General features: G+C 37.4%; 1 protein-coding gene across 1 annotated transcript in view; it reads left to right on the top strand.

Annotated features, from left to right (window-relative positions):
* Positions 1–24140, top strand: part of EXOC4 (exocyst complex component 4) — a 165404-nt gene that overhangs the window by 65894 nt on the left and 75370 nt on the right. Inside the window, exon 10 of the mRNA XM_053465553.1 lies at positions 8807–8900. Within this exon, the coding sequence (XP_053321528.1) occupies positions 8807–8900 (94 nt within the window). The remainder of the gene's footprint in view (positions 1–8806; positions 8901–24140) is intronic.

Raw genomic sequence — 24140 nt, forward strand, 5'->3', positions numbered from 1 at the left:
GCAATGACTTTGATTAAGCACTGTATTAGGGTCATCTCCTGGAATAACAGCAATTCCAAATCCCTGGCTGTGTTTGAAAAGAAATGTGATTAAAGTCTTGGCTGTTTTCCTGAAACGGCTAATGTCTGTCGAGGGTTCAGTTACCATTTTTGTTACCGTCCTCTTTCCACCCCCCCTTTTTTTTTTCCTTTTTCCTCTCCATGCTACGTCTTCATGTTAATGTGATCAGGTTTCCCCAGTGTAAGGAATTCTACTTTCATGAGTGCGACAAATTCAATTGTTAGCTCTTCTTAAAACACTTTCTTCTTCTGGTTTTAACAGGCCACTGTAGCTGAGGCTGAATAGTCGAAATCAAGTACAAATTTAATTGGATGTACATTTTGAAAAATTGTCTTTACTAATATGTTTGATCTACATGGTTTACTCTGAGGACAGTTTGTGCAAAAGCTAATTTAGTTTTGTTAAAAAAGAACATAAATCAATGTATATATTTTTTAAATTCAGCATATATCTTTTTAGCTACATGTGGTTCTGTTACATGTCTGTTGGGCTTGCAACTTCCTAGCTCCCAGCATACACGTGACCTGCATGGCTGCTTGTCTAAACTTTTGCTGGGTGGTTACCAAAATGAATGCCACGAAACATTACAGTGCTATATCCGCATACCTCCCACCTGTCAGAATGTGTGTTTAGGAATTAAATTGTGTAAGTAAAATGCATTGTTCTTCCTCTAGCTGTAATCCTCGTTTATATGAAATACCGTGTAGACGTCCCATAAAAACTCTTGGTAAAGCCACGCCCCTAACCACATCCCTAACCACACCCCTAAAACAGTTATCCCTCTTTGGCCAATAGAAGTATGGCAGATACACATCAGAAACTCTTTGCAAACGTTATTAAACACATTGTTTTTATTATTTGTAACTACTCTTAATAGAAATAAACAAAAAGCTTTTGTTAATTCCATTAGTATCAATAGTATTGTCCAATGCCATTTCATGTGGAATTATCAGTGGGGGGGCATCCCGTAACCAAAGGTTTGGTATTTGGTAATCTTATTATTTATTGTGGCATTGCATATTGTTTAGTAATAATGAGTCTTTGTCACTATGACCATTTTGAACGGTGTTGCAGATGTGTGCAGGTTGTATAAACAATCTTGCAACACAATTTTCTGCAATTTGACTCACTAAAAAGCTTTGAATGGTACAAAATCACACCATAAATTTTCTCATGTTACATTTCATATATAAAAGTGTATCTTTTTTTGCAAAAGAAATGTGTGATTATCTCATTTTGAAGTGTTGCTCTGATGCCTTTTACTTAGATAATATAGTATATAAATCGTACATGTGGCTAGAAGAATGGTTCGGGTTTTGTTTTTAGTTGCACAGGGTAAAATAAGGTCAGGAGCCCCAATTCGGTCCAAACTTTTTTTTTTTTGGCTTTTAATCTATTGCCTTCCTATATCTGTGGGCAGAGTACTTTTTATATTGGAGAGCACACGGTTGCTCTCAGAAGCAATGCGGTGACAGTAAAAAGCATCATGTTTCAAGTCTGTGTTCCTGAACTGTAATCAAAGCATCAGCCATTATAAGCTGCAGATTGCTTTGAGATGAGGATGCTCTACACAGAAGGTCAAGGTACCAACCATGGATGTATGCGCTATGTGGACATCAAAAGAAAGTGGCTTTGATGATGAGGCTTTGCTAGGTTGTTGAATATCAGCAAGTTTGTCACTCTTTTGTTTTACTCAGAATATGTGTGTAAATCTCTATAATTGCTTCTGATGTTTAAAAAGCATGGCCCATGTTATTTTAATGCACCTTTGATGGAAGGGTATGCACAAAGGCATATAGGGAAAGGTTGTGTACAAACTGTGCTAAACCAACAATAGGCTTGGAAAAGATGCTTACCTCACGGTTTAACGGGAAAGTCACCCGGGGTGAATATTTATAGAAAACCGATGTTGAGTATATACCACACTTTATATAAGCTTGAATATTTATTTGTTCAATACCAAAAAGGGGACAAAAGTTGTTGGGATAAAGAATCGCTGGTGTTCTGTATGGGTTCATTGTAGCAAGGAATCGGTAATTTTCAGTGATATGGGTAGACCATTTCACAGTACAAGTGCTCGGATATACCTAATTATTGGATTGTTTGCTCTGGGATTTAACGTACCTTTCCCTAGGATTTTAAGAGCTAGCAAGATCCCCTGCCAACGATGCCTCCCTTCCATCTTCACCATCCTTTCCTTTTTTCAATCTCTGTATTTACCTTGCTGTATACTTTTCCATTGCTTCTCTCTCTGACTCCTTTCTGCCCAATGTTTTAACTTTTAAGCTTTAACCCTAAATGCTTTAACCCCCTCCCCTAACATGATCTTGAAAGTTCAATAAACAATCACCACGTTTGCGAAAAGACGGACTCTAAATGGATGCTCTGGCAGTGATCAGTGGGGGAGTAACTTTTCCTTACACGTCCATCAAATTTTTCAACCTCATTCCAAAGATCATGTGAAGCATGTTGAAGGTCCTTAGTCCTTCAAATTAGAAACAGAGTGCATGAATGAAAAGAGACAAATGCTTAATGTGTTCAGCACTTGATGTGCTATTTCAAAAGCCACCTAACATTGAGCAATGAAGAAAGGCCACTATATAAAATATGCCAATTAAAAAAAATGAAACACCTGTTGATGCCGTAGTGTTCCGCCCATGAACATGATTGGAAACTAAGGAAAGATTAACTATAGCTAAAATAATTAATGACCTATTCAGCTTCCAACTCCCGTCAGCGTCAAAATAACTGCGGCAGCGATTAATTAAATCTCAATCTGCACTGTTGACTAAAGTTAGAAAAGTAACATTAATTATTCAAATTAGCTGAATATCGTGTTGCTTGGCGTACAAAAAAGGTAACTGAGCTGTCATTATAATATCACATACAATTAAACCGTTTATGCAAAGATAATTTATGTGACTATGCTTGATATAACTTATCAAGTAACTCCTATTATAAACATAAAATGGTGTACATAAACAGTAAATTGGTTAATAGACTGGCTATTTTTATGTAAAACCGTGACACTGATTGCTGTAGCTTCACCGAACGTTTATTTTTTCCCCACTGTAAAATTGCTGATGACCTTTAGGTCCCATTGTTCCTCTTCCAGTTGTGCTGCTGAATGCCTCCTCCGCTTTTTGCCTTTCTTCTTAGCACGTAATAAACTTTGGATTTACACAAGGTAATTATTTGCCTTTTTGAAGTCATATTCTGTCTGTCCCGTGCTTTGCGTATGTTAGCCTGGAGACTTCTACAGACCCGTTCAGGGCTCATCAGTCAGTGTGACCCTTGGATATATGCAAAATTTATAATGCTTTTTTGTGTTGCTCTTTTAAATTTTATTTTAAAATTATATTTTAAGACGCTGTTCTAACCGCTTATCCAGGAAAAGTAGGTGCCCTCGAAACCCCTTCAACTAGATTACATAAATTATTGCAGCCTTCACCTGTATGCGGAATCCAAATGTAGAAATATGGTAAACTAATGTGCAATTAGTTTGTAAAACACAGGAGAAAATGTACTTTTGCGCTCCCTTCTTTTCTGCTATTTTTTTCCCGCTCAATGAATGATGGATGTTACGTATTTGAATTATTGATTACCATATGGAGCCCTAGCTGTGTGATTAATACTATATCGAATTGTTCTTGCTGGCATAATTAGGTGAAACAAAAAAGTTATCTGCTATTGTCATTTTTAAATTAAACTTTTGATAAGGGCATGACTTTTCTCCCTTTTCCGTGAAAATAAATAATAATTCTAGCCTTTATCTGATTCTGGCTCCTTCGCACACTGTTGCTTTCAGGGGCAATACATTGACAGCGATTTGCCTACGAGCTCTGAATGGGGTGCTTGGTTACGCCCACTCCTTTCCAGGCCCCGCCCACTTTCGGCTCTAGACATTTTGATTATATCAAAATGTAAAATACTATTTTTTTAAAAAAATCTCTTTATTTTGTCATAGATACAATAGACACGCACTTTGAATGGGATTTGGATCAAAAGGTTATCTGTTTTATGTGAGCAGAAATTATTTCACATAGTAATTTTTCGAATTTATATCTTATTTCCACAGTCTAAGCGCTCAGTTCAGACTGTTGTTCTACAGCGACCCTCTGAGATCATAATGAAGGAGGGTATACATTAACAATAATCTGTGATTCCTCCAGAAATCTATATTTTTGTAAATGCTTGTTTTTTGTTTTTTTTTGTTATTGTGCACAGAACTCAAATTCTTTGCAAATTATTAATTTTTCTTAATGGATGGAGGAAGACAGGAAATTGCCTTCACCTTGGCAGCAAAGTACAGATTTTGTTTGAACGGTTTGCTCCTCATTTACATATAAATTATACAGTTTGAATCTGCGCAAAGTTGGAGGACGCGTAATAACTGTACAGGTTTCTGCTGCAATAATTACTCTGGCCGAAGGCTTCCAGCTGACAAACAGTCAATACACTAATATTTGGTATGGAGTCATTTTATTTTTGTCTGCTGTGTGCAATCAATTCTGTAAATTGTGTCTCACAACGGTTATCTTTTATCTCCTCTATTGGGGATTGAGAGCAATGTATGTGTCAGTGTTGATCTTCTGAGAAAGTTTTCAGAGACGAAAAAGTTATATGCAAGAGCCTGTGGATACCATCTAAGAGAGTACAAACCAAAGGTTGGAAATGAAATAATGTTGATGAATTTACATTAAAATACAAGGCTTCCTTAAAATATTGCGTTTATGCAGTATATGTCTCCATGAGGAATCACTACAAATGGAAGACATTAAATGGCTATGAATTCTGCTGCAGATGGTTGCTTGGCATACAAAGTCCTAACATGGGTAATGGGACAGTCTATTGAATGCAAGTGCATGGAGGTTAGACCACTGGAAAATCTCATGTCAGCCAGTAGGGAAGCTGCCTGGGGGGTAAATATTGGCAGATGCGCACTGCTGAGCAGGAGATATATTTAATAGAACCCATTCCTAGTTGATATTGTAAAGAGTAAAAAAAAAACACATTCATAGTTGGGGAAGGTCTCTTTTTTTTTTCTTTTTCCTTACTATTTGTCCAGGAAGTTCTGTTTTTCTGTTAGTACCGTGTTATCAATTAGTGCTGAATGCTACTCTATCATTATATGCCATATCATATATGTCATGATATAGACATTTAGATATTCCTAAAAAAAAACACAAACAAAAGAGTATCATCTAACCATATGCATGCCTCCTAACATTTTAAATGACCAGACTTGGGCCACTTATTTTTAAGTAATATAGTGAGAGTGAAGCTTTTAGAAGATTTATTTTTATTTATTTTTTACTCATTATTGTGATCATTTAGGAGAGTGTAGCGCTTTTGTATAGTTGGGTGCTCCTAGAAATTGGGGACATTTGGGGAGAACAGGACAAAGGAATTCCGCTTCCAAAAGAGGGTATGGGCAGCATAAATGCTATATTCTGTGGCTCTGTCCATTTGTTATAGGCATTTAATCCCTTAACGACAAAGCCCGTACATGTACGGGCTCAAAATGCATTGTTTTCAATGAGTTTAGGGACCGCCCATTGTCCAAGGGGTTAATATCCCTAAAAACAATCCTTTGTTTATTTAGTAAAAATCCTTGTTTTCTTCAGGTCACTTTTGATTGCATGATGCAGTGTATATAGGAAACAGCAGTGGCAAGATGATGATCTATCCATGATATCAGGAATGCGATAGCTAGTCTCTGTTTCTTGAGAGCAAATGTTTGTACCACAGAAAATCATCGTATATTTTGGCTTATATTTTTGCTACAGGAAAATCATAAGCATGTTGCAGTCTTTCTATAAGATATACCGGAATAGCTGTTTTGGTGCAAAGCTTACAATGTGGTCTTATCCCCTTAGCAACCAAGACCATTCAGCAGGAGCATTCTGTTGGTTGCTATGGTGATAACACTAGATTTTAACCTAGGCACCACAAATCCTTTTAACTAAAAAAATCACCATTGTTTTTTTTCCTTTATCTTCTCTTTGTAGTCACAACCCGCTTTATAGAGCAGCCAAAAGTTACCATTAATATTCATGTCATCCATGTATTTATAATCCTACCGCTGAGAGCAGTAGGGGAGTAAGGAGATAGGCCATGTCAAAAACACTGCCAGGGAGGTAGTGATAATCTTCACTAGGGAAGATCTCTAGTCTTTAGGGAAACAAAACACATGCATTTATTTTGGGTTTAGTTTTATTAGTATTTAGTAGTGTTTCTAATATTAGTGCTCTCAAGTGACACATGAACTGATGATAAGCAAATGGGCTAACAGGATGCCATGTCACCCATGTCTCTAGATCACCAGAGTTGTGTATTTCTTCTATAGAGCCTGTAATTACGTGCTGTGGTGGCGTGAAATTATTGGGGGCAGATAGTATCTGGAACACGTTTCCAGAATCACCTCTGCATCTTTATAAGAGCAGCATTGCTCTCATGTGGTGCTGGAAGCCGGGAGGGCAGTCCTGTTCACCCTGTCAAGGAATATCACGTGACCAGTATGTGACATATCTTATAGCACTTTAACCCTGGCTAACTTGCATATCTCACAAACCCAAAAGCTGTCTTATTACCTGGCCTTTCATCTTGTCCATGGCCTTTAATATTGGATGTTTTTTATGACATCAGGACTGTCTAGCTGTGTCTGAAAGAACCAATATAGATAAGTAACATACGCATATCAGGCAAAATAAAGCAGTGAGAGAATATGAAGTATCTGTCAGCGCTGAAACCACGGTCTTTTTATTGGTTTTCAATTCTAATTTTATTTGAAGAGATACAGAGCTCCAATTGAGTGTTCAAAAAACAATTTATGATGATAATTCTCACTTTTTTCTTCTAGACAGGACAAACTGTTTTCCATACATATCACAAAAGGATATTGTCAGGAAAAAAATGTTATTTTAGTGTGCTCAGGCGATTAAAATGATTCACATGTCACTACTAGGCCTGTTCAGCCATGTTAAGTTCCTAAATCTATTGAAATAAAATGAATACTTTTTTTAAATTGACTAAATTTTAAGTTGTATATGCATTTCATGTTTCCAAATTTGGGCAAACCAGTCAATTGGCAGTAGGTAGGTGCTCAAAACCTCTGTTATTTTGGATGCTAGCACACAGTATATACAAATTTTGAGCTTAAAGGGAAATGTGGTCTCTTTGTAGTATTCCTTTTGCAAATGCATGGTTGGGGGGAGTCTGCAGAATCCCCCATATACTTTTGGTTTAATACGTCGCCCTCCATGTACTTACCACCAGTTAGCTCCAGCGGTGTTTTGACGAATGCTGCAGACAGGGATTGAAATCGATGTAAGTGCTTTAAGCAGCCAATCAGTGCCAAGCAATGTCAGACTACTCAGAAGGATAGCCATGGCAGCAGCTTTTTAGTCAGGTAAACATTTTTTTTCTCCAAAGAATGCATGTTGAAGTACTCAGAAAGTACAGAAAGTTAATATGCATACTGGGGTTGTCTTTTGTACATTAAACTGTCCCTTTTTATGCTTCGATGATCCTCGGCATGCATTTTACTGGGCACATTGCCTGATGATCTAAAGCAGTGCTTGACAAACCCCCTGTGCCAGGTCACCACGGAGGCTCCTCTCAGCAGGGCCACGTAATGCATGTTATGTGACCCTGCTTGGTGCCTCAAGGCCCCCGCGTGCCCACAGGAAAGCACAGTTAATGATGGCAGAATATCATGTGTATGCTGTAGTGTCAGTCGGTGTACATGTGTATATATATGTATAGTGCTGGAGTCAGTGTGTGTGTTCATACTGTTTTATGTGAGTCAGTGTGTATGTGTATAGTGTTAGTCTGTGTGTAACTGTATAGTGCCAGATTCAATGTGTATGTGTGCATAATGTTAATGTGTTTTTATATATGTATAGTGTGTGAGTGAGTGTATGTTGGATTGTGTGTGCATGTGTATAAGAGTGTGTGTTACAGAATTGCGTTAGCATGAGAATATGAGCATATAGTGTAACAGTGGGTATTAGTATGTGGCATTTGGCATGTATGTACAATGTTAACGAGTTACTGTATGTGAGCAGAAGATGTTAGGGAATTTGATGATCACTGATCTAGTTCTCAAAGAGCTATATGCTGGGTACCATGAAGAGAGGTTAACAAAATTCTCTTGAAACTATTACTGATTTACTGAGCTAGTAGTAGTTTTGCTGTATTACATTCCTATCAATGTTTGTGGTTGTTTGTTTACTGATGCAGAGAAAAAATCACGGTGGGCAAATATCACGCATGTCTTTTGGGAGTCCTCAGTGTTTTAATCATGCTGATTATAAATCAGATTAAACATTAAACAACCTGATTACAAAGCATTAGTTCTCTAGTAACCTGCTCCAGTGTGGATATTCTAATGCATGGGTGGTTTGTTTGATAATCTGGGAAAAGCGCAACCTTCTAATATTTAGCATGTATTTAAGGATCTAATACAGTCGCATTAGCACCTGTCATATAATTAAAAAAAAAATGCCTTAGGTTTTTTTGTAGGCTTGATGGGAGAAGAAATAATAATAAATGATTAGTATGATCAGTATGTCCATATTAATATGTAAAGAATGGAAATGTGTACGTATAGATCTTTTAATGCTATAATTTATCAAAGAGCATTAAATAGAAATGCTCTTATGTCCTGCATAGAACTCAGAAATTCCTAATCTAATGCACAGCCATTTTCTAATGTTTGCTTTCTATTTGTGTTTGGACACAGGTGCTCCCAACGATAATTTAATTGGTGGCGGAGCAAGATTTGTCTGCAAACCGGGAGCCAGAAATATTACCATCATATTCCACCCGCTGCTCAGGTAAGAGCCTGTTGATGAATTCATTTGAGTCATTTTACAAAACAACGCTTAAGCAACTAAACCGCAGCCAATGGTAATGTGCAGTTACCCTCTGCCCTCCTCTGATTCAAAGATTTTAGGTTACTGAAGCTTTTATTGTATTTCCTTGCAATTCCACCCTCTCCTACAGTAACCAGGACTTTAGGAAGAGTTTATCTGTTCTCCTTATGTGGTTTTATGCATTCCCTTTCTGTTAATGTGTTTTGGTCAGGACTGCATAGTTCTGATTTCGGGGCACAGCCTGCTGTCACATGGAGCTTCCACAACGCCCAGCGGGGATCATGGGCTGGTTAGGCAGACCAGACAAGCTCATCTGATCAGCCAACTTTGATGTGAAATTGATCAATCACGGCTCCCATATGGAGGTAGTTAGGTACACATGCGGTCCCAGCTCTACCCCTAACCAAGGGTAGTTACAAATAATTGCAAGGTAAATAAGATTGGTCTCCCTAAAGAATATCTATATGTAAGGTTGCAGTAGGAAATGCAAGCATTATGCTAGTTTGTGTAGAAAGAGGCATTAGTATGAGACAGGGGCGATGGCATATTATATAAATAGTTCAATACATTCAGTTGTTAAAGATCGTATAGAAGGACATTTCAAGGCAATGCACAAGAGGTCCTCATTTAACATTGGAGGGTGAGCTTCTTAGACATGCTATTATTCAATGCAATGGTGATAATTATATAGTGAGGCATTTGAAGTATCCATAGGATAGGTTTAAAACTGTCCTGAATATGAAGATAAGGTGAAGGAGCAAGTAAGGTTGAAGTTGCGAAACTAGACGGAGTGGTTGGGGTAATTGGCCATTATGTGCAGTCGTGCTTTATGTTTCTAAATGGTAAGGGAACTCTATATCCGACTTCACACTTTAATGCTCAGTGTATAGAGATGTAGCAGCTGCTGGTTGACGAAAAACCTGAAGCACATAAGTGTAATGAAGTGAATTATGTTTAATGCATTGATGCTTTTTACTATTAAAAGGGATAGTTGCCCGTAATTTGATATTAACTTTGTATCATTGTTTGAAATGATAATAGAATGAAATGAATTACATGTAATTGGAGGTAATTCAGGATGCTGTCCTATACATATATTTAAGCAATTGGTGAAATAGTAAAGAACGGAGCCATTCCTTTACAACAATAAATCTTTCCAACATCTTCTGAGGGAAAAACCATTTCCATCCATATGCATAAAACACTATGGTGTTATATAAAAATATCCAATAAACTCTGATATAGATTACATACAAATGTGTATATACAGTTTGAAATAACAGGTTTTTGGCTCATTTCTCTTCAGAATTCAAATCCTTAATTATATGCAAAAATTATTTGCATGGTAAAGATTTGGAGACCTTGGCATTTAAGTGATGCTTATAAAATTTTGGTAAGATGAGTGATCTGGGCTGAGGTACAGTTTAATATTGGAATTCAAATTGCATTGTGGAATGTACATAAACTACATAAGACATGGGTCTGATTTCTTGTATTGGGGTCTTTTGGTGGCACTAAATGATCTGTATACTGTATTTTATATATTGTGTCTCTAATATAAACAAGGAAAAAACTAAAACATAATAATACTGGAAATAATAACTTGTAGATGACCAGTGTGGGGATGTCTGGTCACAAGCTGTACAAAAACAAAATTGTTTGCGTTGAGAAAGGGACCTGTAATCTTGGTATACACATTGTCTCATTAACCTAATAACTCTATATGTAGCAATTAACAATACTGGGTGTCTTGCTTGTCGACCATTCTTTACAGTGTGTACTCTGTCATTGATTAGAGCAGCACGATTTCTGTGGACAATTTAACGGAAGCATGCAGCTGATGCTTTTACGGTCAGCCAGGAGAGCGGTAGAGAGACCAAGAGAGTGAGAAATGATTAAGCTTCTATTTTGATCTGATAGAGTCAGAACACGGTCAGAGGTGGAACTGGAAAGGTGAAATTAAATTTCTCTTGATTTTGAACATTGTGGCAGTCTCCAGTCCTTTCCTAGCCGTGGAGCACCACTGTCAACAGGTCACTCATTTCAGAGTTTTGCTGAAGTATTTGATGAGTTTTTTCCCCTCTGTTCTAACCCCAGTGATCCCTGAAGATGACGAGGTTCAGCCTTGTGCCTAGCAAACAAAAATTGAGTTCGCAGAAGTAGCCAGGGTACACGCTTGGATGTAATTGAATAAAGTAAATCTGATTAAGGACTAATGGGTTTACTTTCAAATATGCTAAGTGGTTGTGTATGTTGACAAGCACAGTATCCATCCAGCTGTTTAAAATGGATCAGAAGAAGACTCTTGTGGAGCTATTGAGCCGCAGTGCTGTCAGATTCTTTAGATGTCATTTTTGCAAGTTTTATGAGGTCATTGTCTTAGCCAGTGGTAATAAGACCAATGTTTATTACAATTTCCAAACAACGTATTCCATAAATATACCAATTCCAATCCATTTGCTCCTCTGGGTTATGTTAGCTATGAAATCTCTATGTGCGCAGTGTCCTGGATCAGCAGTATAGCTGTAGGACAGAAGTGACAATGTGGTAGTGGGAATGATATTGTACAGGCAAATACAGGTGGTTGCATATCAATAATTAGATTTAGATGTATCTCACAATAATAAAGTAATCACAATAGTAGATTAAAATTAGCAATTAAGGTAACAGAGTGAAACCACAGAAAATTATCTCCCAAAACATTGTAGTACTATCATATGAAATCAATAATGTGCTGCACACCCAAAAAATAAACACTGCTACTATTGTGAAGTTGGATTTTTATGAGCAATTAGTGCAGAAAACCAGAAAATTCCGAAGGGCTCGCTTACTTTTTCCATAATGTGGCCATAATTAAATAATTTCTCAGTACACATATGTTTGATCTGTTTCTTCAGTAAATGATTGGTCATTTCAACAGGACTTTTTAAACTCCTCAGCAGAAAGTTTGCCTTACTACTTTTTCTATGATGATCTAAAAGTTACCAACTGCAGGCTCTTAACTCCTCTGCATTGAGCCATATAATAGGGTCCCAGATTCCAGGGAATGTTGACTCGTGTATTAAGTGACCCTTCTGTAAAAATTAACAATCTCAGTGTAATGTTCCTTTTTGTTGTAATTGACAGTAAAATCTGGCTCTTGAGGGGTGGTAATGAGTAGACATATGTTCTACAAATGGTTTTTCACAGACTATATTGCAGATGTCTGAAGGACAGCTCTGGGGGAGTGTTAGGACACTGACAGTGAATCTAACCGGCTCGGAGTCCTTCTTCTGTGACATGTAGGAGATTCCTGCATGAATGGCAGCCACTTTGTATTAATATCAATCTGTAATTAGTTCTGTGGCAAAAAAACAAGCTAAACAAAAAAAAAAAAAGAGAGCATATTGTCATCTTTAGTGAGATATTCTGACATGATTATTTTATATCACCAAAGTGCTGTTAGACACCACAGCCTGTATCGTGGTATATCAGGAAGCTTGACATTTAACACATACTCTTTGTGTGTTTTTAAAGAATATTTGTTATTTCATCTTCAGGTTTAAACTAAGCAAATATTAGTCAGCAACCAAAGGTAAATATCCATAAACTAGGTAGTGTTCTCTAAATCAACCGTCTCTGTCCATTATCGTCTCACATGTACTGATTTAGACACGCTGACAATGTTACCTTAGCTTTCATTGAGGTACGATGGCCTGACTTCTCAAAGCTCTGGAAGTGTGGCTTTCAGGCAGATTATTAATGTGCGCAAGAGGTATGGGTCATTTGATGGCTGGAAAAATCCCAGAAGCCAGGTAGCCATGGCTACTTAAAATTTATGGCTGGTGCCCAACATGCTCTATTTTATATTGATCTTTTTGGCATTATACTTTCATGGCTGCTAAGAAGAAAACCTCAAACCAACCAACCTCTTTCATAAAAGAGTCTGTCTGGCTCCAGGACTCTGCATAATGTATGCTTGCTTCCTTCATCCTCACAGGTAAACCTATTTATTCTTTAACGGATTTTGGCATATGAAGCAGAACAAAGGCAAAAAGGCTGTACAGGGAATACAAAGCAATATGCATAGATATGTATGTAAATAATAGTATAATTTCAGTCATGTGGAAAAGGATGATGCTACCTAAAGCAATAAAATAATATGTCATGATGGTTTTTCTATCTATATCTGATTTGTTTTTGTTAATTAAACTGAGTTCATAAATGCATCCCTTGTGCAGGAACTTAGTATCTGCTCGTAATAAATGTACTGATATGTATGAGCAGTCATTCTTATACTTATTCCTAGTGGAACTGTCCAGATTAAAACAAAGTCTAATTCTTGCTTCTATATACAATGTATTTTTCATGTTTTCTTATTCAATTAAAAAACACTTATTTTTGCGTTGTATAAATAGCTTCTCACAAAAAAGACGCAAGCAGTGTCACGCTTGGAGCACCTGAATTGTTAGCCTCTGTGGGCTCATGATAAAACAAAGCACACATCGCACAGGACGTGCGACACAACTTCTTTAGTCGGCTCGGTTGAGTTCATTCAAAGGCAGAAAATACATTTCATACAAAAGACATACTGCAATGCAGCACACACACATCAATAGCTTCACCAAGTACATACAGGCCTAACCTGTGTACAATCAATAATATTAACAAAAAAAATGCACCTTAGACATCAGAACACTCATAGATTTGTAAGTACCATATCGCAGCAAGAATCATTTATACACTGTGACGTAAACCGGTTCAGGTGTGATGGTGCGGCAAGAATAACAGGAGTGAGAATAAGGAAATGGTTATCAAAAAAGTCAAAAGGGTTGACTAGGTAAGAAGATGTGTTAGTCGTTCTCCTCGAGATGACAGAGTAGTTTTGAGTTGTTTGGCTCTCGGTCTTCTGTTAGGGATAATGAGAAATAGCTTTCCTTTAAGGGTTTCTTGTAAGCTTTGTTGCTTTAATCATATTTCTCTAGGGTTCTACCCAGTCATCATTTAAACATAAAAAAAAAAACTTTCTACTTAGATGCCACTATTTTCTAGCCAATCTAGGGTTAATATTTATTTGGGTCATTGAGAAAAAAACAATGAAGTGGGGAAATTTACACATTTTGTCACATTAGAGGCTCATCCGTCCTGACAGACTTTGGCAGCTTTTGTTTGATAAGGCATGACAGTTTCTGAAAATGTTACGGTTCGGCTGTTCATTCCTAGTGACAGAGCCTATCTCTTCCCTATGAAAACCTACTTTGTAAGGCCTTCGTTCCAGACAAGCTGTCACGAAAAGGTGTTACATCTGATCAGTCAAAATCTGGCTTTGTAAAGCAGAATGTCCTTTTTTGTCCAAAATCAGATGGCAATCAGCATATAGTTTTCTCATTGTCCCACGGGAGGCCGAGACATGCCAGCTAACCCTAAAACATGACTTTATTCCATAATGGAGGGGTGGGAAGTCTACCTAGATCAATAAACGTGCTTCTAAACCGAAATTCTCCCACATGAAGAGCCGTGCAGACAGACACTAAATACAATAAGACCTCTTTCAGTATACTCTAGGATGAATACTGCTTGGAAAAACAGGAAACCATGTTAGGGATTCCGTTAAACTTACAAAAATCTGTCCGGAAAGAATAGCGTCTAAATAATAGAGCGTGGAAGAGGGCTGTCTAGATCATTGGAAGTCCGTGGCGATCACACTATTAAGCTCTATTTCAATTGCATGTGCAAATATGTGCAGGAAGGCCCTAAACACAGGGAAACATTGCTGGATGGAAGGAAGCCTTCCCCAGTCCGACCTAAAACGTGGTCATCACACTATTAACCCTAATTTCTTTACATAAGACAAACGTGACATGTATTTGATGTGCGCTTTTTCAGTATTGTACAAGGGAAAGGTGTGTCTGGACTAAATGAAATAATCTTAATGACCCTATTAAACTAAATTCTTGAACATATGGGAAATCTCTTTAGTTGTGTTGACAATATGAAATTTAAACTGGTAGTGGGTGACATTAAACAAACTTGTAAAAATAATCAAATGTTTCTAAGTATTTAAGTAATTTTCTGCTCATACAGAGCCCAATTAAAAAATGATGTAGTGGAAACCAGCTTTGGAAGAAAATGACAGTTTTACTTTCTTATTTGTCAAGTTCTTTTATTATTATTAATTTATTAATACTTTATTAATTTTTCTTCCTGCAGGAAGCCCCAATTAGATGTTAGTTTTTCTTCCCTTAATTATGGGACTGTTCTTGTGTCGTGTACACCAGTAGTAGATATGGCTGCATACCCTGGCCTCATCGATATCTATAAGTGAATTTATGATAAATTTCTCACTGGGCCTCTGCATTTCCAACTATATTTCCAGTATTTGTGAGTCTTATAACCTCTCTTAAATGTAACGTTGAGGTTTAATTCCTTTTGTTTACGGCTGAAGAGGGCCTCCTTTAATGTGCCTAGTAAACATTAGGGCTGTTTAGAAACCTTAAGACACGTCTATTATGTGAAACGCATATTTCATGTTAATGAGAACTGCTAAAGCTTAAGAGCTGAGTGCTTCCAGATGTATCATGTTATCTGAAGTGGCGATCGCTATGGTTTAAATGTTTGATGTTACAGATGCTCATTTTAGTTGTTTGTTACAGCTTGTTGTGAATTATGTTCCGTTTATTTGTAGAGCGCCAGCGGATTCCGTAGCGCTGTTACAGTAGGAGGCCGGTGAAAATGAACAAAAACATTAAAACTGGCAATAAACTAAATTGACAGTAACATTAAGACTCCTTAAGACGTAGTGTTACGGCTGTGGTAAGTTTACAATCTATTGGAGGAAGGAACGAATCATAAACTATTTTATGAAATGTTTGCTACCGAACTCCCAGGAGCAGGTGGCCGTGTCTCCTAACATTTTGTGCCATTTGATATTGATCTTAGTGGGTGTACTTCTAGCTCCTAAAAGAAACAAGACACCAAGCTGGCTCTCAGATTTGTATATCTGGCTCCTAAGATGTGCCTGTTCTCTATGTAACGCCTAAACGTTTCTCTCTCAGGGACAGTAATGTAGAGAACACTCTCTGTAATTCCTTGTGCCTGTGATCTGCTGCTTGCTGTACTGCCTTTTGAAAGCCCTTGTATACATATATATTTGCTACGTTTTATGCCCCGATTTACTTATTGCATGGTACTGCATAATATGATAGCACTGTCAATCAATAAATGATAGCCTATTGTATATTACGACAATATCTGTTCTAGTGCTGCTCCGTTCTTCTAAATGCGTTATGCAAAACCAGACTTCATCGATGATGTGAAATGAGAACCGAGGGTCATACCAACGACTTGAGGGGTGAATTTTAAATTAAGACCACACCACTGTGATCAGGCCTGTTTATTAATTTGTAATGAAATTATTAGTTGCCAAGTGACAATAGCCTTTCAGTTTTAAAAAGTCTCTGAAAAGTGGCAGCAGCATCTGAAACAACTATGGCTCTGAATTTACACTGACCCCACAAAATATATTGATATGATATTATTGCTGGCCGTAAAATCTGAAGAATGTTATCAGTTTAGTGCACTGTTAAAATTTCACTGCCTCCCTCCTCGTGTCTTTCAGTTTTTTATGGGGTGTTTTTATTTCATCTTTTAAAATGAAATGAAGCGCATAGTTCCGAACAGGAGACGCTCGCAGAGGCTCCCCCCACACCTGTGACATGGAGAAATCTGGAAGCGGTTTACAGGACTGCTGCTCTTTATACTATATTGTCTTTGTTGTGTCTTTATGAGCAAAGTGTTCTTTTATAATAAGAACACAATTCAGTAAGTGGTAGCTTTTATTAGGCCATTGCAGAAAAAGATGGAGACTAGTGGAAGATTTTAGGGCCTCAAGGGGCTCCTCTTCCACTAACTAAAGACTGACTAAAGACTCCGGCTTACGGTAAATAAAAAATATAAAAAAACAAAGCAGGATTCAATGCATACCCAGCAAATACCATTAAACCCCCCCACATATATAAGGCATAAATATTGGGGATTCAGTCACACTATGTGGTCATAAGTTTATTCCAACACTAAGTCAAAGTACACACCCAGTTTTTTAGCTGCCGATCTAATTTTTCATGGTTATATTGCTTAAAAAATTACATGGGTGTCTCATTGGGTTAAAAATGCCATGCAGTCCTTCTGATTCAGCTACTTGGTAAGCAATAAAGCCATGAAAACTCTCCAAACGTGCGAAACTTGGACATAGTGGTGTGTTAAGCAAAATGGCCATGTAGATTGACAGAATCCCCAATATTAATGCCTCAGACGGGGTTTTTTTCTATCTGTATTCGCTGGGTACGCGCTGAATTCTTGCTTTATTTGTATTTATTGGTCATTATTATTCTAGCACCCCTTTCTGTATATTTTGTTTGCTGTAAAACATTTTTTTAAAATCACATGCATTTTCAAGCACAATATGTCCCTTTTTCACTGTATATTTGACTCAATTAGTATATATGCACACAGTATATATATATCTATATAGAAAAAGAGTATGTCTTCCCACATATACACAAAAATATAACATATATATATACACACACACACACACACAGAGAGAGACTATAGTTAGACAGTCATCATTTTCTAAGTTAAAGAATATGTTAGAATTAATGGAATTCTTATGAAATAAAAGGATTGGGAAAATGATAATTTTTCATTTTTACAAAACGTTCTCCTTAAATTTCTAGTAATTACGTTTTTCTTTACCTTGGCTCATGATTGATTGTGATCTATTTATGACTGTAAAAGCCACTGAGATATTGCTAAAATATCTGCAACCTCTAAAGAGATTTGCAGATCTGCCACTTCTTGTTTCTTCTCAAAAATGTCAAAGATGCGCGACATGAGAGGAAGAATAAAGGAGCCCCCCTCCTATGTCTACGTTCTCCTGCTCCAAACATCCTTTTGATGACAAAGATCTGGTGTATCCTTAGATGCCCCACTGAGTGACCGTACAGAAAGCGTCAACACTTTACAAGCTTTTCAGAAGTTCGCTTTTAATTTGCACGGTAATGATGAAGGTTAGAGTCTTTAATATCAGCCACGTTCTAGAAGATGTCGAAGAGCAGCTGCGGAAATTAAAAGTGACCGGTATTTCAATTATTTATAGCAAAGTAAAGCTTCCTGTTGTGAAGAAGAGAAATTAATGTAATAGAAGCCTCAAAACAACCTTTAGAAGTGTGTGGAGGCTTATTTCCTGAAATGCACCAAGAATATAAAATTAAAAAGTACATTGGTAACACAGAAAACTCCAGTTTATCTATGTGCTGTGTACTATGAAAAACATTTAATAATGATGTAATGTATTCTGAAATATTTCTGAAGACTAAGGTGGAGTGGCATTATTTATTTTACTTGCTTTCTACTTTTAGTAATTGTGTACATTCACCCCAGAAAACTGATATTTGCGTTGCTTGGGATATCTAACCAACCTCAGCACTTTACCATAAGCCGAGTCCCCAGAAGCACTAGTACACTGTTTAAGGGTAGGGTTAGGTTACATTCTCACATAAGAAAATTAACACGTTCTATGATCCTGGTTACATGCTACTGTTTGGTCCTGATTTTAGGCAACACACTGAGAAGATTATAAACTGCTAATGAGGATATGGATGTAAGGCTTTGGTGATGATTCCCTGACATTTGCTGTCATCTTCCATGCTGTTGGACTGCCTGCTTGCCTCCTTTCTTCTTCTTTCCAGCCTCTCTGCGACACCCCTGCAGTGCTGACATTACAATCGGGATGTCACATCACGCCTGATATGTCACTGTCATTTTCAACATCATTTGGAGAGCCACCTTTGCCTCCAACATCCATCCTAAAGCTAATGCTCTCAGTATTGTAGAAACAGAATGGAAACTGACAGCTCGTTCTGTATCTCCGTAATGTGTTTGTGGGCTGACCCAGGGCTCGAGTGTTCCGCAGCTGTGTTACTGGCATATCGGAGCTTCATATACCTCCTTAAGGTCACGGATTGTATTTTTTTAGACGTGGGGAACTGTATTTCGTAGTGACTGGCAGGTGACTTGCATGTCTATTGAGCATTCAACAAATGATTTGAGTCTCTTTCAATAAATAAAAAAGTTCCATTTTTAATAAAATGTGTTCCTCACACAGAAAAACATTTGTTTTCTTTTGTGTGTTAAGTTAGCAAAGCTAATCAGATCTTTCATTGTATAATTTTTTTCTTAAGGTAAAATAGTAGAAAACCCCACGTAATCTTTGAGAAGAGGTTCAATTTATGTGTCAATAACCTAGCATTCTCTGTACTGTTGAGTGACCAGACCCTTCCTAGAAAGATTTGATCGTTTAAATAAGAATTATGTTTCTAATGGTGCATTTAGTTCTAAAATGTGTTAAATTCAGCAGTGCAGGAAGAACACCACCCTTAAATTGATTTAATGTGTGACTTGCATATACCACTAAAGAATGCATTTGAGTATAACTGTGTCACATACCAGACTTTTAATGGACAAAACTGACCTTTTATAAACAGATGAGATTCGGCATTTGTTTTATCATATTGTTTTGCCGAAGTATGTTTAATATATTGGTTGTTTCGTACTTTCTGTCTCAAAGTCCCCAATTTCCCCCCCTGTGTTTTGTTGCGTTGATAAATTCAGATGTCTCTTGTCCAAGGGCAGGAAGGAAAAGCTATATGTTACTTATTTATTTCCCCCAGTTTGCGTTTATGAAACCTGTCAGTCTTCCCCAAAAGTAATGGAGTGAGACATTAATTAAATGCAGTGAAAAGCCAGACTTACCCATAAGAATTGTAAAAGACATTGCTTAGGTTGACAGCAATGCAGCTGCTTCACAGCTATGCTCGAAGAGGGACTGTTTTTAACACTTGATTTTACCAACGCGATGCCAATCAACTTGGGTTTCAGAAACTTCCCACTCTTTGTACCCTTTTCTGTTAAATACCATCTACTCAGGGGATTTAAACAGTACCAGTATATGCCCTTGCCATGTATTTGGGGCTTCATGCATACATCTACTACAGGCAAGACGCTTAGATGTATGAGAAGCCAAGCTCTGGACTTCCAGTCTTATTGTTGATCCTATACAGTTCTAAAAATGCTTACTATATTCTTACAATCGGCTTAGTTTCCTTCTCTTTTAGGTATTTTATATATTTCTTGTTTTTTTTTGTCACAGCCACCTAGGAGTTAAGTGTTTAGCAATTGGACGAGGTCCATTTTTTAATCCTTGGTATTTTCTTGTGCCTAGAGGAAGCATGGGCTGGAAAGTGATCCTGTTAGTCCCTTGCCTCTCAGTGGGGTCTCTTGTTTTAACAGAACTAACCCTCAGAGCCTGCGGCCCCTCTAGCACTGATGGGGTCTGCATTCATTTGTCAGAAGCTGGTATACTCATTAGACACTTAATTCTGAATAGCAACATGTGCACGGCAGCCGTACCTTGTGCTGGATTTTAGAGTCCATTAGGCACATCTATTAAAAACAACAGGACAGCAGCCGCAGTGCTTTATTTTATTAGCTTGCCCACCACAGGGTTCCTGTACTGAGACAATAGGCGGAAGGAATCGAGGACGCCTAATGTGCACAGTGGGCTGAAAGGAGACAGGGTGAAGCGCTGGCAGTATAAATGTTCTGGCTAAGATCACACACACAGCATCATAAAGAGCCGCTGCTTAACCCTTTGAACGCTCTACAACAGGGTTGCGCATTATACATAACCGTTAATGACTGTTTTCCAATTCATATGCAAGTGCATTCTTTTACGGCTTACGTTAGCCCAATATGCTGTATCTTTATATGATGCAAAAATTTAAGGTCCTGAAAATATCTCTTGTTCGCTATCCATCAAGAGATCGAAAAAACAGAGCTAAATGTTTTTTAGATTTTGGTCCCGCTACTCTTTAGCCAAAAGTAGCCAGAGCTTGTGGTGTAATCTAAAAATACTCTTACAATTTTGTTTTTTAAATGGTTAAAAGGATTGTTTAATGAACCTCAAGTTTACATGATAAACAAGGCCTATGAAGGAAAGGTATAGGTAGATTTTCTCATCCAGAGTATTCCAACGTGGGATCAAGGAGTCAAAAGCTGAGCTGGGAATAGCCGTGGAATTGTTGCAAATCTCCGGATTTTTCTCCTATCCTGTTTTTTTCTGTGTTCTTCGTTTTCAGAGCTCTGTGAGACAATAGGATTATTCACTAAATTGTGACTTTATTTTTTAATGAGGCAAAACATTTTATAATTCGAATGATGTTTGTATTATACACAACAGATGCCATCAAAAGATAAATATGCGTTACCATATTTTATCTACTTTGTATATCATCAGTAATTCAGGGGAATTTTTACAAAAACATACTGTTTGAGTGAGTAACAGAAGAAAGTATTCTATTCCGATCGCCATGCACCACCATATGCAAGTTAACTTTACTCCATGTATAATCCACATATAGTGGCTTGTGACACTGCAACACTACATTTTTCTTTATCTATACCCAATTCTGTTACTACATAAAGTAGATTATTTCATAAGCTCTGTACTTATCGGAAGTATGATTTAAGTAACATCCACAAACCAACACAAATTTATACGTTTGAAAAAATACATAATAAAAAGAAAAGTTTTGTAATTCTGTTTTCACCAAGAACCTTTAAGTCGTATATGATTATCTGGCTAGATTCCCTTTTTTGTGAAGTTTCTGTTCATGATTCTGCATATATTAACAGGCTCATTTAGAATGATGGAAAAGCCCGGTCATTTCTTTGCAGGATATAGCTCTGCAAGGATTTGAAAATGTGCTGGAAATGTGCAACTGAAATATAAATTTCACTCAGTGTAGGTCCTTTTAACGGTGACTTTTATTCCCATTATTCATAATGAGCATTTTCGACTAATCCTTTTAAAGGATGCCAAAATAAAAGCAACGAAGGCCGGTCATAGGGGAAACACAAAGTTGAGGAATCTACTGTCAACACTATGGATTAAGACTTAATTACAGTACTTTATGCTAAGCATTTTAAAGTATAATTGAAGGCTAACCTTACCTACAGGATAGACAATGAATGAATGTAACCATGGATTTGGGAGCTACGTCGTATACGATTGTATGCATAAACCATGCTTGCAAAAGCATTAGTACATGTACAGATAATCGTGTACATTAAAGCGTTATGACGAAAAGTGGTGTTATCACTCTAGCAATTGATTTAATGGTGTAAAGCTCGTTCCAAGATCAGATTTTATATGTAACCCCCTTTAGACCACCTAAGATGCATACGCACTTTTCACTGAGATGTACTATAGCTCTGCATAACCTACTTCTGCTAAATTATGAAATGTTTCATCTCACTGCAACTCAGTTTAGGGAATAAGCCCCAACAGAGCCTAACTCTGTATAATGACTGGGTCCCTTAAAGTAGCATTCAGCAGCATGCGATATTGCAGCTAAAGGTAACTGATTAACATATATAAGCACAGTAGGTAAATTTGGCCTCGGTGGGTAGATGATTGTTTAAAAATAAATATGTCAACCGCAACTTATTGCCCTTCTTTCACAATGCTTTTAGTCCTAAATAGAAACTAAATTAGCACATGAGGTTCCTTATTTTTAGAAAATAAAGGTACAAAGTGTACAAAGAAGAAAATATTTCTGATACAAAGCTCAGTGATGGCTTTTCATTTCTTGCAGTGCATATAGTAATGCCCTGACCTTTTTGAGACTGTATTAGCATTTACAAATATATTTTAGAGCATCACGCTGGTCGCAGCACTTCTGTGCCGTTACTGTTCTGGCAGACCCACTTGGATGTCAAAAAAACAAGTCTGTCCTTTCAGATAGAGATTGAAAGGACAAATTCAGCCCTCCGCCTTTATGTTTATTCTCAAACACTTTCCCAGCTAATATTATTAAAAAGTTTCTACTTTTGAAGTAGTAAATATTGTAAAATGTAGCATGACAATCGCTACTATCTAGACTATAATGTAAGAAGTTCAGCTGCACTGAATAGGATTTCAGATACTCAGTGCAACTGTAATTAAAAATGTAATAAAATGGATACTTCTGTGTATAGCATTATATGGATTAGCCCCTAATCCTAAAGAAAATTATTGCAATATGCGATATGCCAATTACCCAATTATTACCCAGTAATTTTTATTTTAAAACAAAGACAATGTGAGTAAACTCAAAATGCAGCTTTTAAATTATCATTTCATTTGGGGAAGGTAAAACATATCACCTATGTGAAAAAGTAATTGCCCCCTAAACCTAATAACTGCTTGTGCCACCCTTGTGGTAACCGGCAATGAGTCTTTTGCATCGCGGTGGAGGATTTTTGGCCCGATTTCCTTTGCACAATTCTTTTAATTCAGCCGTACCAGGGGGGGGGGGGGTTTAGAGCATGGACTGCATTTTTAGGTCATGTCACAGCATCTTAATCAAATTCAAGCCAGGACTTTGACTCGGCCACTCTAAAACCTTCATTTTGTTTCTTTTGAGCCACTCAGGGGTGGACTTGCTTGTATGCTTCGGGTCATTGTCTTACTGCATAACCCAACTGAATTTGAGCTTTAGGTCACAAACTGATGGCTAGACATTCTCCTTCAGGATCTTCTGGTAGAGAGCAGAATTCATGGTTCTATCAATTGTGGAAAGTAGTAAAGCAGCCCTTATTTCTTATTGTGGAATGCTCTGTTAGCTTTGAAGCAGATATGACACCTACCGTGTTTCCCCGAAAGTAAGACAGTGTCTTACTTTCTTTTTATCCCTAAAAGCCCCACTATGTCTTACTTTCGGGGTATGTCTTATATTGGGAAAAAATTGAGAGTGATGGGAGTTATGATGTACTTTTAGAGCATAATTAGATCATGAAAAAGACATTGGAAATGGTACAGCATAACACCCATCACTCTCACACACTTACCAATCAACACACCTACCAATCCACACGTATACCAATCCACACACATATACACCAATCCACACGTATACACAAATCCACACACATATACACTAATCCACACACATATACACTAATCCACACACATATACCAATCCACACACATATACACCAATCCACACACATATACACCAATCCACACACACATACACCAATCCACACACACATATACACCAATCCACTCTCACTTAATGCTTTCCTACCTTTCCTTTCTTCTTTAAGCTTCTTTTCCTCCTC

Source organism: Spea bombifrons, chromosome 4, assembly GCF_027358695.1.
Source record: "Spea bombifrons isolate aSpeBom1 chromosome 4, aSpeBom1.2.pri, whole genome shotgun sequence".
NCBI classification, from domain to species: Eukaryota; Metazoa; Chordata; class Amphibia; order Anura; family Pelobatidae; genus Spea; species Spea bombifrons.